This window comes from Hydra vulgaris, chromosome 06 (genome assembly GCF_038396675.1).
Source record: "Hydra vulgaris chromosome 06, alternate assembly HydraT2T_AEP".
NCBI lineage: Eukaryota > Metazoa > Cnidaria > Hydrozoa > Anthoathecata > Hydridae > Hydra > Hydra vulgaris.
In genome coordinates this window covers 20,160,001-20,177,406 of record NC_088925.1, presented here as the reverse complement: position 1 = coordinate 20,177,406, position 17,406 = coordinate 20,160,001, and the positions used below count along the sequence as shown (strand labels likewise).

Genomic DNA, 17,406 nt, shown 5'->3' with positions numbered 1-17,406 from the left:
GCGCTAAAAATAATAAGATCAGATTTGAGGACATCCATGAAGGAAGATCTGATGGAGGCAATACTATTTTTGAGGACAAATTCATAATTTTATTATTGACTGCATAAGAGTTTATTGTATATCTATTTACAAAAGTTCAGAAAATTTATTTGTTCAGAAATTGTTTTCTAATAAATATTGTTTAAAGCACTAAGTGGTCGGATTATTTATATCATAATGATGAAATAGACAATCTTAACATTTTAACGCGGTAAATTTGTTTTTACAAATTGGTGACTTTTGGAGGAGTCGGAGTCGGGAGTCGGTCCATGATAAAGTTAAGGAGTCGGAGTCGGAACAGCGGTTTACCGACTCCACAGCCCTTCTGTTAACCATGATATTCTTATAAAAAAAATAGAAATTTGGAATACTAAACAATAACTTACTATGGTTTAAAAGTTACCTGTCAAACAGAAAACAATACATAATATATACAGCAAATGAAACAGAAAAACATGTTATAACTTGTGGTGTTCCCCAGTGATCAATCTTAGGGCCACTATTATTCCTACTCTATATAAATGATTTATATTTAGTATTCAAAATTTTCAATGTTATTTTATTTGCTGATGATTCTTTTTTTTTTATTCAAACAGTAATATAAAAGATCTGTTTAGAATATATAACGAAGCATTATTAAAAATAAATGACTGGATTACAAATAATAAACTTTCATTAAATGTTGAAAAAACAAAGTTTATCTTATTCCACAAACCTAGTAGAAGAGATGACTTTTTTTTTAAATTACCCAATCTCTTTATGAATAAAAAAGTTATTAAAAGAGAGTTAACTGCTAACTTTCTAGGAGTAATTATAGATGAAAATATATCATGTACATATCATATTAAATCTATTGAAAACAAAATCTCCAAAAATATCTCAATGTTATATAAAGTTGAACCATTTCTTAATAATGAGTCTATATATTTTTCATTTATTCATAGTTATCTTTCCTATTGCAATATTGCATGGGGAAGTACCAATTATGGAAAGCTTAAGAAAATTTATAACAAACAAAAACATGCATATAGAATTATATTTGATGTTAACAGAGCTGTTAATGGTGAAAATCTTTTAATCGAACTTAATGCACTCAATGTTTATAAACTTCACATATACCAAGTTATGCTTCTAATGTTTAAGTCAAAATTTGTTTTATCTCCAAATATATTTCACTCTTACTTCACCAAAATTACTCATAAATACCCCACAAAATTTTCAACTAATAATTATGTTGTTCCAAGATCTTATTTAAAACTCAGTTTATTTCAAATTCAATACCGTGGACTATTTATATGGAAAAGTTTTTTGAAAAAACTCTTCTAAACTTATCAATACAACAATTCAAAAGAATCTAAACGATTTCTGTTAGAAGATAACTTCGATCTTAAAATTTTTTATAAAATTTAGTACCTAAAATAGTTAAACAGAAAAAGTCATCATTACTCACTTATTTTTGTTTTGATTTGTTTCTTATTTTTTTCTTATAAAAATGAAAAATAAATAACTAAAAGAAAATATATCTTATTATACGATTTATTACTTGTAATATATTGTGTTTTACTATATAATTTTTAACTTGTAAATTTTTAATTAGTTACATAAACTGAAGGCGACAATGTAAACGGGGCTCGGCGACAAGACATTATACGTCTTCTTCTTGATCCGGCCATTTATTATATATGAACGATCTTTCTTAATGTAAATTTTACTAAACAGCAAAGGAAAAAAAATTATAATAAAAAATAAATAATTATAAACATGTGACTCATCAATACCAATCTCTTTTGGATCAGAAAAACTTTATTTCGTTATAATGTCATATTATGTCAACAAAGACAAAACTTCAAAGGGAAGTGGCTTTCCGTTTTAAAATTTGTATTTTTTTTTAAGCTAATGTTAGATATTTCTCGATTTTTTCCAATCGGGAGGTATTGGCACTGGTTCCTCATAACATTTTTTCTAGATATCTTGGCTGTTCAATCTAGCTCTGCGAATTTCCTTTTTCAGACCCTCTAGTGACCCCTCAGAGTAGTAACCAATAGGGAGTTCTAAATGCCTCAGATATCTTTAATTTTATTTTAGGTACGCCAAAAAGTCCTTACAGTCTTATCACAGAGCACCGTGGTACAACATTTGGAAATAAGTTCATACCTCCTTCCTTACCGAGGTTATAAATCTTGGTCAGAGGTGGCGTTGATACATGGATCTCTAGCTTCTGAAGCAAGCGCGCTAAACACTGCGTTACGGCTTTTCATCTGCATTCTATGTTCCAAGCGTTTATGAATAACTGGGGAATCACATACCAGTACAAACTATTGAATATAAGATCAGTAGCTTCACAGCAATACTAGCAAAATTGACTGCTTTATCTGATCCATGCTTGATTATTAAGTTCACAAACTTTGCATGATTGGGAGTGTTATCGAGAGCATTCACCATTTAACCGTCAAACATGGTTGAATTTTGAATTTTAAATACGCAATTTTTGTGATAAAAGAAAACAATTAGTCTCAAGAAAAAGTTCAAAAAACAGTAAATCGTTGACACTTAACTAAAAAACAATCAATTATCGTCTTCTGGTGGTATTAGTTAAATTAAAATTTAAAAGTTCATTGCAATTATTTTATTTGGGGAACTTTGTCTGTCTTTTGTAAATTGACTAGTACGGTCACAGGTTAAAAAAAAAATACTATAATAATTAAAAACTGATTGTAAAAATCGTTAAATATTCCTATTCATTAAATTTTATTACAAGTTATAAAAACTAAACAAGGTATAAAGACATTTCACACTAAACCTTTGATGCGATCATTAACAACAGTAAGGGGATCTTGTTTAAATGTCGGTTGAGAAAAGATTTGATGAAATAAGGTTATATCGTTGAAGCTAAAAAAAAAAAATTGAAAGTAAAAATATGCTATTTGATGCTGCATAGGGGATCACGTAAATGGCTAAACTATCCCGGATGTATATTTTGAAACCCTATACAGGCTCAGAATAGTAATATGCGCAATTTGATTGGCCGATTTTGAAAGAGAAGCATGCGCGCGTTTGTTAAAATAAAAACATATATCAAAAAGCGTATTGAATAACAAAGGTGAATGTGAATAATTATATAAAAAGTCAAATAATGATAACAAAAATTTTTCATTTTTCTATCGAATTTTGTACTTATACTTTTACAAAACTTCACAATTCAAAAAAATCCGTGATTTTCAGTGTACAAAATTACCTTAAAAATTAAGATTTAAAAAAAGCAGTTTGTTTTCCTAACAGTTTTTACAACTCTAAGACATAAAAAAGATAACAATTATAACAAACTATAAAACAGGCGATAAAATTGACTATACTGTGATTCTCATACAAAAGATTTTTTAACAAAGTTTTATAGCTAAAATATTTTAAACTTGGTTTTTTTTTTCAAATTAATTTCTCATTAATACCTAGTGATAAAATATTTTAAACTTGGTTTTTTTTTTCAAATTAATTTTTCATTAATCATATCGTTTAGCTAGAAAAATATTTTTTAAATTATTTAATTATTGCCTAATTGCTTTTCAGAACTTTACCCCAATTATTCCCATATATAAATTATAAACATTACTAAAAGTTTTTAAGTTTGAGAAAGTATATTGCTTATTGGTTGTTATAGTTAGCCAGGTAATTTTGGTTATTATTTATTGGTTGTTATTGCTAGCCAGGTAATTTTGGTTATTATTTATTGGTTGTTATTGCTGGCCAGGTAATTTTGGTTATTATTTATTGGTTGTTGTAGCCAGGTAAATTTGGTTATTATTTATTGGTTGTTATAGCTAGGTAATTTGCAACATTCTCCAATAAAAAGCAATTGTAAGCAAGAGCTTATAGTTACTTAAATAAAGCAAAAAACTTTGATAAATTTTATGTCTGCTCTAGGAAAAATGAAAAAAAAAATAAACAAATAAATTTATTTTAATTTCCAAATTTTATTAATATTTTCAATATGTAATTTTTGGTATCATCAACAAAATCAAGCGTGTGTTTTTTTAATTTCTGTAGATACCTATAGGACAATAATATAATAAAATAATAATAATATATATATGTGTTTTTTTTTAATTTGAAGTAATATCAATAATGCCATAATTCACCATCATTTGGTTTATTTTTTTGACTTCAATACTTTTTGCTAGCTTGTAATGTCAATGTTTATTGTAACTGTACAAAAGAACTGTTAAGTAGAATAACAAACAAATATAACTTTTTTTGTTAAATATTCAAATAGATTAATAATATCCAATTGTCAACCTATTTATACATTAGTTATACACAAGTTAAGATGTCCTGCAAAACTTTTTCAAAAGCATTTAAAGGTTTAAGGGGGATGTTTTATTAAAATTAAGTAATAAAAAATATTGATGTATTCCTTCAGAATTCGTAAATTCACGTGGAACATATAAAACACCAGTAAAAATTTTCTTTATAAAAAAACTTTAATGTTAAACTCTTTATAATCTTTACAAAAATGAAGCAACGAACAAAGAGCAACGAACAACTCTTGTTACAGCTTAAAAATTACACTTTGTATAAAGTACATCTGCTACAACTGCATATAAACTTTGTATTGAGTATGCTTCATAGAACGGCATAGTACATTACATTTTACAAGAAACATAGCTGTAGATATTTTCACGTTCACTTTAATACTACATACATTATTTTCTTTGATTTCTTAATATTAACAGCAGATAGAATCCAATCACCAAAACATTATTGAAACTTGAAGATATTTGAGAGTGAAAATTTTCTTGTTAAAGAATTTGATATATTTCAAATACTCTGAAGAGTACTTTAACAAAATAAATTACCTGTATAGATAATAACACAAGTTTTTTATTACATTAATATTTATTTAAAAAATTATGTTTTTATTTTTATTTTATTTTTCAACAATTGCACACATGCCTCTCTTTCAAAACCAACCAATCAGGTTGCACATATCTGTGGTTATTCTGAGTCTGTATAGGGTTTCAAAATATGCATTCTGGAACAATATTTTGAAGCTGTTTAGGATTCGGGGGAGGAAGGAGGATAAATTAATGACTAAACTCTCCCAATTCAAGATTTAGCACAATACAAATTAAGTCAAAAGTTAAAAAAAAAAAATACAGCAAAAAAAAAAAAATTTTTTTTTGTATTTTTTTGCACATTTTCTTTATATGAAACTTCATATTCTTTTTGGGTAATTCCGCATCAAATCACCCAAAATTTAGAAAATTTTGAACCATGGGTCTTCAAATTTTTTAAAAACCTCTTTGGCTGTTGCATCTTAAAAAGAAAAGTTAACATATAAAATTTTCGCTAAAAATGTTGAGAGGTTGACAAAATACTGCAATTTTAATACTGACCTGGTTTCCTAAAATGACCCGGTTTTCATAACACTCTGAAAAAACATTTTTCTTAAAATAATAAGAAATAAAAATGGCAAAAACATGAAAATAAACATATATAATGTTTTTTTGATGCTGAATTCAATAAATGTACTTAAATGCTAAAATATAAAAGGAACACGCTTAAAAATAAATAAAACAACTAGTTTCTATAAAACAACTTTGGGGCCCAGTATCTCAAAACACCCCCATCAAAAAAAATTTTTTTTTGCTGTTAATATTTTCAGCTGTTTATAATCTTATTAGGCACAAAAAATCTAACTGGAAAAACGACTGAAACATAAGGAACTTTAATTTCAAAGATGTATCAAATTTTCAATAAGCTATTTTAAAAAAACTTTCAAATAGAATTCTGTAAAATATTATATTTAGTTAAAAGACTCCTTAAAAAAAAAAACAATTTTGTTATATTTAAGGAAGTCTTAATTATATGATAACTTAGTTATTTGAACTTAACAACTGAAAAAAACATCCTGTTTTGTTTTATATAAAAACTGAATTAGTGTGATATGGATGTGCATTTGTTTTTAAAATTTTGACAACTTTTGTAAAAGTTTATAATAACTAGTTTATAAAAAGTTCAGTTAAAAAACAGCATTCTTAAATTTTATTTAAATTTTAACAAATTAACAATTTGATATATATATAAATTGTATATATATATAAATATATCTATGAAGAAAATTAACAATATATATCAGTGTAAAAAATTATACAACAGTGGGATTCTGAAAAGGTTTGAATTATTTCTATATTAAATTTTTTTTTTTACTAAAAATTAAGTAGGAAAAAAGAATTCTCTTTTTTTTAGGAAATACATTTGTACAAAGTAGTTTATTATAAGATGTGTTCTATTGGGTTAATGATATCAGATGCATGCAAAGGCCAACAAGATGTTATTGGAACTTTAAGCAACGAAGAAAAACTAGCTATATCATTATGCTGTAACTGAACTATCAAACTTAACAACATTATGTGAAAAACATGCTACAAATTATTTGAAAATGTATCCTATATGGCAGAAAGCATGCTGTGATCCATTCAAAAAACATACAAAGAAAATTACAAGTAAGTAAAAGTGGAATTTAAGTATTTTAATATATATATTTTTTTAATTTGTGTTTTCCAAAACATAAACAATGTTTTAAACAATTGTGCAGATAAGCTATATACAACTATACATACAATTATACTATATACAAAATACATAAAGCTATATGCAATTATATATACAATTCAATTACTTTTAGAAAATTTTAGAGTAGTTACGATAAATGAGTCACAAGACATGATGAGAAGTAGCTTAAATATTGCTCCTGGGAAGAAACTTTGCAAACCCTGTAAGCAAAAGATTGCCAAAAAAGCAGATCTTAAAGAAGAGAAGCAAAGTCAGGGTGAACAAGATGAAGATTTTCTACTATCATCATTCAAATCAAAAAGACAGGAGATCAATGAAGAACTTGAAAATTTTAATATATCTCCTCTAAAATCTCATTCAAAGTCATCAAAACATATACTCTCAGAAGGAAAGCGAAAAGTTGAAAAAAAGATTATGTTAGCATTCAAAAGAACGTCCATAAACAAAAAAAACTGCTTTTGTGTAATTTAAAGGAACTATATTTGTTATACAAAGAAAACAATCCAGAAATACAAATAAGTTACTCAAAATTTGCTTCACTTAGACCAAAGTGGTGCATTTTGCCAGGTGCAAGTGATACACATTCTGTTTGTGTTTGTTCTTATCACCAAAATGCCATATTGCTAGTAGATGCTTTAAATATTGGACTAAAGTATAAGGACTTACTTTCAAAAACCGTTTGCTCAGTAGAAAACAAAGAATGCATGCTTGCACAGTGTGATGATTGTCCTGGTAAAGAACCCCTCACCAAATATTTGTATGAGATTTTTGGAGAATACGAAGATGATTTTGAGATACACTACAAGCAATGGCAAACTACTGACCGTGCAACACTATTAAGTTAAACAGCTGATGTTCCAACGTTTGTTGAACTATTAGCATCTTGTTTTGAAAAGCTACAAGCTCATTCTTTTATTGCTCACTCTCAATCACAGTACCTTAACCAACTGAAACAATATATGGATCAATCAAACATTATCATTATTGGCGACTTTGCTGAAAATTATGCTTTTGTAGTCCAAGATGAAATACAGAGCTATCATTGGAACCCAACAATGTTCTTTACATCCATTAGTCATATACTATAAAGATGATAAAGGTGAACTGAAACATATTTCTTACTGTTTTATATCAGATGACATTATACACGATGTAACTTATGTGTACAAAATATTCCAACTAATCATACCAATATTAAAAATAAAATTTTCCAATCTGTCCAAATTACATTTATTCACTGATGGTTGCGCAGGACAGTACAAAAATTGTAAAAGCTTTTACAATCTATGCCAACTAGAGAGCGAATTTTGCCTTAAAATTGAATGGAACTTTTTTGCCACGCCCCACGGAAAGTCACCATGCGATGGGATTGGTGGTACTGTAAAAAGATTAACAGCACAAGAAAGTTTAAAACGACCATACAGAAACCAAATCCTCACATCAGAAGCTATGTATGAATTTTGTATTGATAAAATCAAAGTTGTTAACTTCATTTACATAAAGGGATTAGACTTACAATTGCAACGTGAAGAGCAAAAAGAAAGGTACACTGGTGTAACAACTCTACCTGGTACTCGTAGCTTTCATCAATTTATACATTTTAGAGATAACAGGGTTGTGGCAAAGAGGTGTAGTACAGACACTAATTATACAATAACCCACAATCTTAAAAAGAAACAAGACATATCTCAACTTGATACTGTCACTTTAGGTTGTTATGTCGCTGTAGTCTGTGATGATAAGTGGTGGATCGGCATTGTAACTAAAACCAACTTAGAAGAAGTTGATGCTAAAGTTAAGTTTCTTCATTCTTCATCCAAATGGTCCATCAATCTGTTTTAACTGGCCTGAAAGAGACGACTACTGTTTTATTCCAAACACCAACATATTGAAAAAACTATCTGTTCCACAAGCTTGCTCTAGTTCTGGTAGAAACTATGTGTTTGAAAATGCTGAAATAGAGGCAGTACAAGTAAAATGGGAGCAATATTGTAAACTATTACAAACACAGTCAAAATAACTTTCATCTTTGATACCTTTAAAAATCTTGTATATTTAAGTAACTTTTTAAATTACGATTAACTTTATTTTATTTACAAATATTTTTTGGGAATTTCTTGAAAAAGTAATACATCTTTGAAATTAAAGTTCTGTATGTTTTAGTTGTTTTTCCAGTTAGATTTTTTGTGCCTAGTAAGATTATAAACAGCTGAAAATATGAACAGCAAAAAAAAATTTTTTTTGATGGGGGTGTTTTGAGATATTGGGCCCCAGAGTTGGTTTATAGAAACTAGTTGTTTTATTAATTTTTATGCATGTTCTTTTTATATTTGAGCATTTTAAGTACATTTATTGAATTCAGCATCAAAAAAACATTATATATGTTCATTTTCATTGTTTTTCATGACTGGGTGATTTGATGTGGAATTGCCCTTTTAAAATATTTTTATGTTTTTTTTTTTTTAATCAAACATCTAATTTAATTCAGGTGATGAAAGTCATAAATAAGTTCTTAAATGTTTTGTTAAAAGTGCAAATTAACTTTAATATAAAATTGCTTAATAAGTTGTATACAGTAATAATAATAAATAATAACAACAATACTACTTCTAATAATAATAAAAACAATAGTAAAATAAAAATTACTTTTAACTCTGTATCCATGTATTAAATGTTAATGTATTACAAAAATCTTTTATAACATATATCAATAAAAAGAAAAAAAAAACCCTAAAAAATCAATATATAATGTAAATTTTTTCTTTTCAATTATTTATTACACAAGTATAAGGAAAACCAGTAAACTAAGGAAATGACAAAAATAATAAATAATAGATAAAAAAACTATTACTCTGACTGCATCCTCTTTTTTTCAGAAGTTATCTTTTTCTTACGCTCAGTTAAAGGTTTTCTAAAATTTAAAAATGTCTTTTATTGCATATTTAAATGTACATGAAATATATCTTATACATAATTTTATATCTATTTATTCATTTTTATAAATTCTATTATGTCATTACATATTTTACTTTATTATGATATATATCTTCATGTTATATAATTAAAACTTTGTTAACAAAATGAAAAAAAAAATTCTTTTTTTTCAAAATTTTGTTCAAATTTTCAATTGCTCACTCATTAAATTGCAGGTAAACTTATTTACATAAATTTAAAAGTTTAAATTAAAAAAAGCTCATTGCAAGTATTATAATTTTTTTTTTAACTTAACAGCCTTATACCAAAAACTTTTTAAGATATGAATTTAAGAACATAAAAGTTGTAATTAAAAAATATAAGATGTAATTGACAACATGATAGTTGTAATTAAGAAACATCAGATTCACATTTTTAGTGTTACTTTTAATTTTGAACCAGATTGTTTCTAATGGGTTTAACATTGGATCTAACATAACTGAGCTAGTGAATTTTTAAACACTCTTTCCAAACAAGTGCGTCAAAGAGCATCATCTGCTACAATGACAAAAATTTTTGAAACATTTCCTAGATGTAACCCACTGGCGAAATATAGCTAACATCCACTTGTTACAAGAATCTGCATTAAATGATCCTTTATGATGTTTCTATAATAAGGACAATTGTTGTTGATATAGCAATCAAATGTACATTTAAATCGTTTGAAGCATGTATGCTCATTATATACTTCTTTCTTGCCCTTAAGTCTTTCTACAAAAAAGGTTAAAACTTGCCTCATTCAACCTGATTATTTGGCAACCATTTGTGATATGTTTGTTGATGTTCCTAAGATGTCAACCTTTCTCGATTTAATATTCTGTCAATTTTTTTGGCTTAGAACCACCCTTTCTGATGAACTTTGAATACCCATTTAATAAAACCTTTTATAAAGTAAAATGTATCAATAATGACTATATAATATGTAATATGTATGTGTTATATATATATATATATATATATATATATATATATATATATATATATATATATATATATATACATACATATATGATAACATTCCTGTCATAGTCTTCCAAAAGCGTTCTAGGGAACTCTCTTCAATTATCTCTAACTATTTAAAAGGTGCTTGACTGAATCTTGTTTTCTTGCTATATAAAAAATGACATCTGTGGTTCAAATTTTTAAAAAACTCTGGAGAACATTCTGGCGCCTCAAACAATTGTCTGTGCAGTCTTCTGTCTGTAATTAGCTTTTAATTTTAGCCTTTATTTGTTATTACTTGAGTCAAATAACTTACTATCAGACAATCAATACGGTTTTCAATCTCACTGCTCTACAGATGACTTGCAAATTGCTGTGACTCAAAGATTTTATCATGAATTAGATGGAGACCACAAGGTTAGAACTATTGCTCTTGGCATATCTAAAGCTTTCCATAAAGTTTGGCATGCTGGTCTTCTACATAAGCTTGCCTCATATGGTGTATCTGGGAACATTTTTGAAATTATCAAATCATTTCTTTATAACCAATTTATTAAAGTAATCTTTGAAAGTCAATATTTTTCCAGTAACTTCTGGGGTAGCTTAAGGTTTTATTGAGGTAGCTTAGGGTTCTATCATTGTTCCTGTTTTGTTTTTTATCTACATTAATGGTTTTCCTGAGAACATCTAAAGTGGCTATACTTGCTGATGACTCAACTTTACACTCTTGTATTGACAAAAAGTAATTTCTTTTCAAAACTTAGAACAGGCAACTGATCTTGAGGCAACTTAAAACTAATCTCTTTAGTAAAAGATTTGAGCTTGCAGTGGCTGTTGAATTTTATATCCAACAAAACTCAGTTATTTGCTGCAAGTAAATATCATATTACTGTCATCATTCCTATATTGATGAATGGCAACCTCATCACTGAGTCCGCATCTTTATACTTTCTTGGACTATCATTCACTACTGACCTCTCATAGAAATCATACAATCAATTAATAAATTACATCTGCTAAGGTTGTTTTCCTTTACCCTGCTTACCATTTTCTTACTTCTGATTCCATTCACTACCCCTGCAAACCTCTTACTTTTATGGAATACTGTTGGAATACTGCTGTCATATTTGTATGGAATATATATATGAAATACAGTTGTCATATTTGGGCTGGTTCTTATAATGATGCTCTTTCTCTTCTAGACAAGGTCCAAAAACTCATTGTAAACATAATTGGACCTGCTTTATCTGCCAAGCTTGAGCCTCTTTCCTATCGTCATAAATTTGTATCTCTTTTCTACAAATACTATAATGGTTGCTGCTCAAAGGAGCTATCATCTCATCTAGCTCATCTAGTTCCATCAACTAAAACTCATCCTCACTTGACTCATCATTTAGCAAATTCTAATTCGTTTACTGCACCTGTCCCTGTATGCTCTAAAAACTTTTATTCATCTTATTTTTTTTCCTGCACTTCAACCCTTTGGAACTCTCTCCTATCTTTATCTTTTACTGTCAACTTTTTAAGTCTTCTGACTTTATATTAGTTGTTTGCAGTCTTGTTAGGAGTGAATCAACAAAAAAATAAAAAACAATTAAAAAATAATAACTAGTATACATTTTTATTTCTGCTTTTTTTTCAGATGGCTTTATATCAGCAAGAGCATCTAGGAGTGGATCCAAATCACCAACTATTACAGTTTGCGCACGAATCTGAGCTCTTTTAGTTTTACATTTTGTTTCATGAGATGCAACTAATTCTAAAAAATAAATTTATTGTAAAATTATACACATGTATACATAACATGTATACATGTGTATATTTTGTAACATAACATGTATACAGTAACATAACATGTATACATGTGTTGCAAAACTACATGTATACATAATGTATATTGCATAACATTACAATCATTAACTGTGTTTAAGATTATAAAGAACATTTGTTTTATATTTATATGGTTATGTAAACTAGACTGACAGATTAAGAATTATTTAAATCAGGAATTTGAAATCCTGTGTTAGCCCAGACTTTCCTAATTTTCAAGTTCCAGAATTCTTGTAAAAAAGCAACTTCAAAACTTTTAGACATTAAAAAAAACTTAATTAAAAATTAAACAAAAAAATTACAAAACCAGTTTACAAAATCTGTGAAAAAAATAAAAAATTTCCATTTTTCACCAATAAAAACATATCATTTTTTAAGCTTTCTTTTTTTTTAAATAAAAATGAAATAAAAACAAGGTCAAGAGGCTGATTAAGTGTCTTTCATACAAAAAAACAAAAAAACTTGTAAAATAAACAAGTTGTAAAGTTTATTAACATTGCTATGCTTTGCAAACTGATTTAAAATCTTCCATAAATTTTTTAATGGCAAACTTAGAAAATCAATTACTATTTCCATAAGTCCATATAAATTTAAACAATTTAAGCTATCAATAAATTCTTATTTAAATGCTGCTTTTGTTTGACCTGAAAATCAATTCACCAAACAAATTTACATCAATATCGTCAGGATAAGCTTTTATCAAAAATTAATTTTTTTTAAATTCCAAAATCAAAAAGAAAATCAAAAAGATCAACCAGCTCTGTGTAGACTTCTGTGCCAGCTCTGAGTACACTTCAGATCTTTTTTACAAATTTACACTCTTATTTTCTAAATTTGATCCTTGCAACATTTGTCTTGAATTCTTCTCGAGAAGATAAGACAATAGTGTGCTACTATTGTGGGAACCAAAATTTTTATTTGAACTCTGAAGGTCAAATTTCTTTCAACAATTGTGTAAATCACTTCGAAAACTTTCAAGGCTTTACACCAATAGTTTCTCTCATTTACAATTTGATTTAGTAGTTTAAAATGATTTAGTTGGTTTGGAAGGCAGTCTTTCGTATGCCAAGTGACATGTCAGGCAACTGCTTCTATGTTCTGCTGAGTTTTTATGACTTTTCAGTGCATCAGTTACATTTTTCCAGTCTTTGAATCCAGCTGTAGCCAATAATGGCTATACTGGATTCAATAAAGCATTAAGGTACATTATTGGCTACAACAGGATTCAAAGCTACATTTGAATCCAGTCATAGCCGATAATGAACTTGGGTACATTATAAGTTACAACTGGATTCATAAAATAATAAACAGCCCCAACAGATGATAAATAAAGTAAGCATTCTGGTTTCCGGCAAATGAATTTGATAAGAATTCAGATCTTCCAATAGCTCTTCTGATTGAATTGACGTGACAACTTTTTGTTTCAATCCCTCTTAAAGTGGCAGAAACATTATTAGTACAGAAAGAAATATGCACAGTATCATTTTGATTTCAAATCTCAATTAAGTAATCTTTAACCGCACTTAACTTTCCAGTAATATTTTCCAATGTTTTAGTGAAAAATGAATCCATTTTTGGAAGTTGACTTATTCTTGCTTCAATTTCCTCTTTTCTTTTTCTTTTTTGTGCCTGACTAATCTATTGTTTCTTCATTGTGATTTAAATTTTTTTTTTTATAAATAATAATTTGTGTCTTATAAATGTAAAAATGTTTAAAAAAATTTTGAATCAGTTTGATTCCAATATTTTTTACTTAAATACATAACAATATTTTTTTTTAAAATTTGATCAAAAAAAAAAATCTTTATGGGGCCCAGAGGCTTTTAGGTGCTTGTGGGCCCTAGGAAGTTGCTTTAAAAGAAAGAACGGTTGCTTATAGCCATTGATTTGCATAGGCAAAATAAAAATAACTATTATTTTTTTTACTTACTATATTACACAAAAGGTTTCCCAATGAGGCTGTAGCAAAAAGTTTGGATTGTTTTAACAATCCAGACTGTTTACTTTTAACACATGGCTATGCAAAGTTTTTCCAAAAAAATAAAAAAATTTAGTTGATTTAAAACTACTAAATCAACCCTGTAACAACTGCTCAATTTGAGCTATATTTGAATAATCAGAAAAATTATTAACTTCAGCTATTTTTAAACCACTGTGCGCTATCAGCCAATCAAATGAAACATTTTTTATATAATAGTATTTATCTTATAAAAAAAAGAAGCCTGTTTAAAATCTATACAAATTTAAGCATTTATTATCATATAAAATAAACTTTTCAGATGGTTGTTACAAAATTAAACTTATTATTTATATGCAAGTTTTTAAAAAAATTTTTTTTTTGTTATTTACAAAACTTTTGCTATGTTTTCTCTCTGTGAACTTCAAGCAGGTTTTCGGGCTGTTAACAGATTTTTCTGACAGATATTTAGAACACACATTTCTAGAGAATACTTTGAATACTGAGTAAACTAACAGTCCCATTATAATTTAATTTGCAACACTTTAAAACTTTGAACTAAAACACAACTAACAAACTGAAATAGTCACTCCTTTAAAAACAAATTTTTAAAATAATTGGTTAGTATAAATTTTTTTATATTGAATTTTGTGATGGTTTTTATTAAATATCTTTTAAGCACTCATAAGAAAACTGGTTTGCACATTATAGAAATCTCCTTCTAATGTAAATAATGTCAGATTAAAATAAATTTTTTTACCATCCATTTTGTTTACTAATTTATACAAAAAAAAAAAAATTTAAGCCTATTTTATTGGTAATACCAACATTTCATCTTAAACATTATATATGTTGTAGCAGTATTTTTATTACAATAGATGTATTGTATATTGGAATGTACCACCAAGTGAACTTTTATATAATAGTGATTTAGACAACTTTAAAAATAAACCTTTTTTCTGTTGTCGCTTTGTTTTCTTTTTTGTTTATGTTTATATGCTGAACCAAATACAGTTTAGAAATATAGATTTCCAAAAATGTAAATATATTTTATACAAGTTCAAATCAAAAATTCCTCTACAATCTTTTTTGTTTAATTTATAATTCAATTTTTAATAAATTTAAAATAAAATTTAAATTCACTTTATATTACCTATTATACAAAATTATTTCATGCTTACACAATCAAGGTCATGTCAAGTTTTGAAAATTAAGAATATTACATATACTTATAACATTTGTTTTGTTGTTGAAGAGTGGTAATTAGCAGTAAAATAAATTTTCCTATAAAATTTTCTCTTCATTTTTTTTATTCATATTTATTCATTAAAATCCATCAAATCACACTTATTGACTAGTTCAAGGCCCAAAATAATAAGGATATATTATGTAAAATAAAGAGGATAAAATAATTACAATGTACTAAATATAAACAAAAAAGGTCTCATAAATATAAATCTGGTCTCCAAATATAGAAAACAACATAATGATAATATGATTCCCTATTGTTCAAGCACAAAAGATGAATTACTTGATAAAAAATCTTTTTTTTTAATTTCTCTTTTCTTCTTTTTTGATATTGCTCCACCATGATTTTTTTCTCGTGTAGGTATCTAGTAAATTAGTTATTTTTGTTATTCAATTTTGATGTTAACATTAAGTGTATTTATTGGGTCCCCAAAAAAATAAAATATTATAATCTAACACATGATGAACCAATTTTTTAATGTGTGGTTGCAATTATTTTATTTGTGTCACGATGAACATTTATAAGTAATACTTAGATCAATGAGCCAAAATATAACAAAAATATATATCAACAAATATTATGAATGTGAGTTTTTCAGTTAAAGCAACTTAGTTCTAATTTAGAAAAATTTTAAAAACAAGATACACTAAAATAACGAATAAAAAATTCAATTGATAATTACCTTCACTGATTTCTTCAAATTCTCATTTTTAGAAAACAATTTCACTTTCTTAAATTTAACCATCTAAAAGGTGTACGTGTATATGTATGTGTATATATATATATATATATATATATATATATATATATATATATATATATATATATATATATATATAAACTATGTCAGTGTATCCTACAAATAAAGTGATCAATGCTCTTAAAGAACAGAGCAATAATAAATTAGTAAAAACACTTAAAAATTAGATAAGTGGTTTTACTAATTAATATATATATATATATATATATATATATATATATATATATATATATATATATATATATATATATATATATATATATATATATACATATACACATATATATGCATATATATACATATATATATATATATATATATATATATATATATATATATATATATATATATATATATATATATATATATATATATATATGTATACATATATATATAAAAATATATATATATATATATATATATTTATGTATATACCTCAACCCAAATATATATAATTTATGTATACACCTCAACCCAAATATATATTTACCTATATACCTCAACCCAAATATATATATATATATATATATATATATATATATATATATATATATATATATATATATATATATATATATATATATATATATATGTATACATATATATATTTATATATATACATATGAATGACAAGTAGCAAGAAAATGAATTTTAGTAAATGGTACAAGAGACACTTGCTCTTTAGAGCAGTGCCCATTATACACATATTATCCAGGTCAAATTTTAAAAATCTGGAAAATTGTTAGGGTTATATATCTGGAAAAAATCCGGAATATATTTTTCCTTATTTTCCTCATAATTTTTCGCTTAACTGAATTGTTACCGATTTTTTTTCAAACTTTTTTGGTATGTTTGATGAATGAAAAATCTTAAAAAACCAAATATATTACAAAAATATATACCTAAACTTATATGTATGGAAAACATTTTATTCAAAACTAAAAGTTGAGAAAAATATAATCCCTGATTATAATACTTATAAAAATGAGAAAGAGAAGCAACATTACGATGATGTGATAATGGTTAAAAGTTAACTGAGTAGGTCCAACTATGTTTACAATGCATTTTTTCACCCTGTCTAAAAGA

At 26.4% G+C, this 17,406-nt stretch overlaps 1 protein-coding gene across 1 annotated transcript; it reads right to left on the bottom strand.

Moving 5' to 3' along the window:
• Positions 1–2,751: 2,751 nt before the first annotated feature.
• On the bottom strand, positions 2,752–16,380 carry LOC136081708 (ribosome biogenesis protein SLX9 homolog). The gene is made up of 5 exons (XM_065799495.1): positions 16,243–16,380; positions 15,843–15,924; positions 12,142–12,283; positions 9,461–9,520; positions 2,752–2,928 (listed from the first exon to the last, which is right to left on the bottom strand). Exons 1-5 carry the CDS (start codon positions 16,303–16,305, stop codon positions 2,829–2,831), a joined length of 447 nt encoding a protein of 148 aa, XP_065655567.1. The 5' UTR covers positions 16,306–16,380; the 3' UTR covers positions 2,752–2,828.
• Between the last annotated feature and the right edge of the window lie 1,026 nt (positions 16,381–17,406).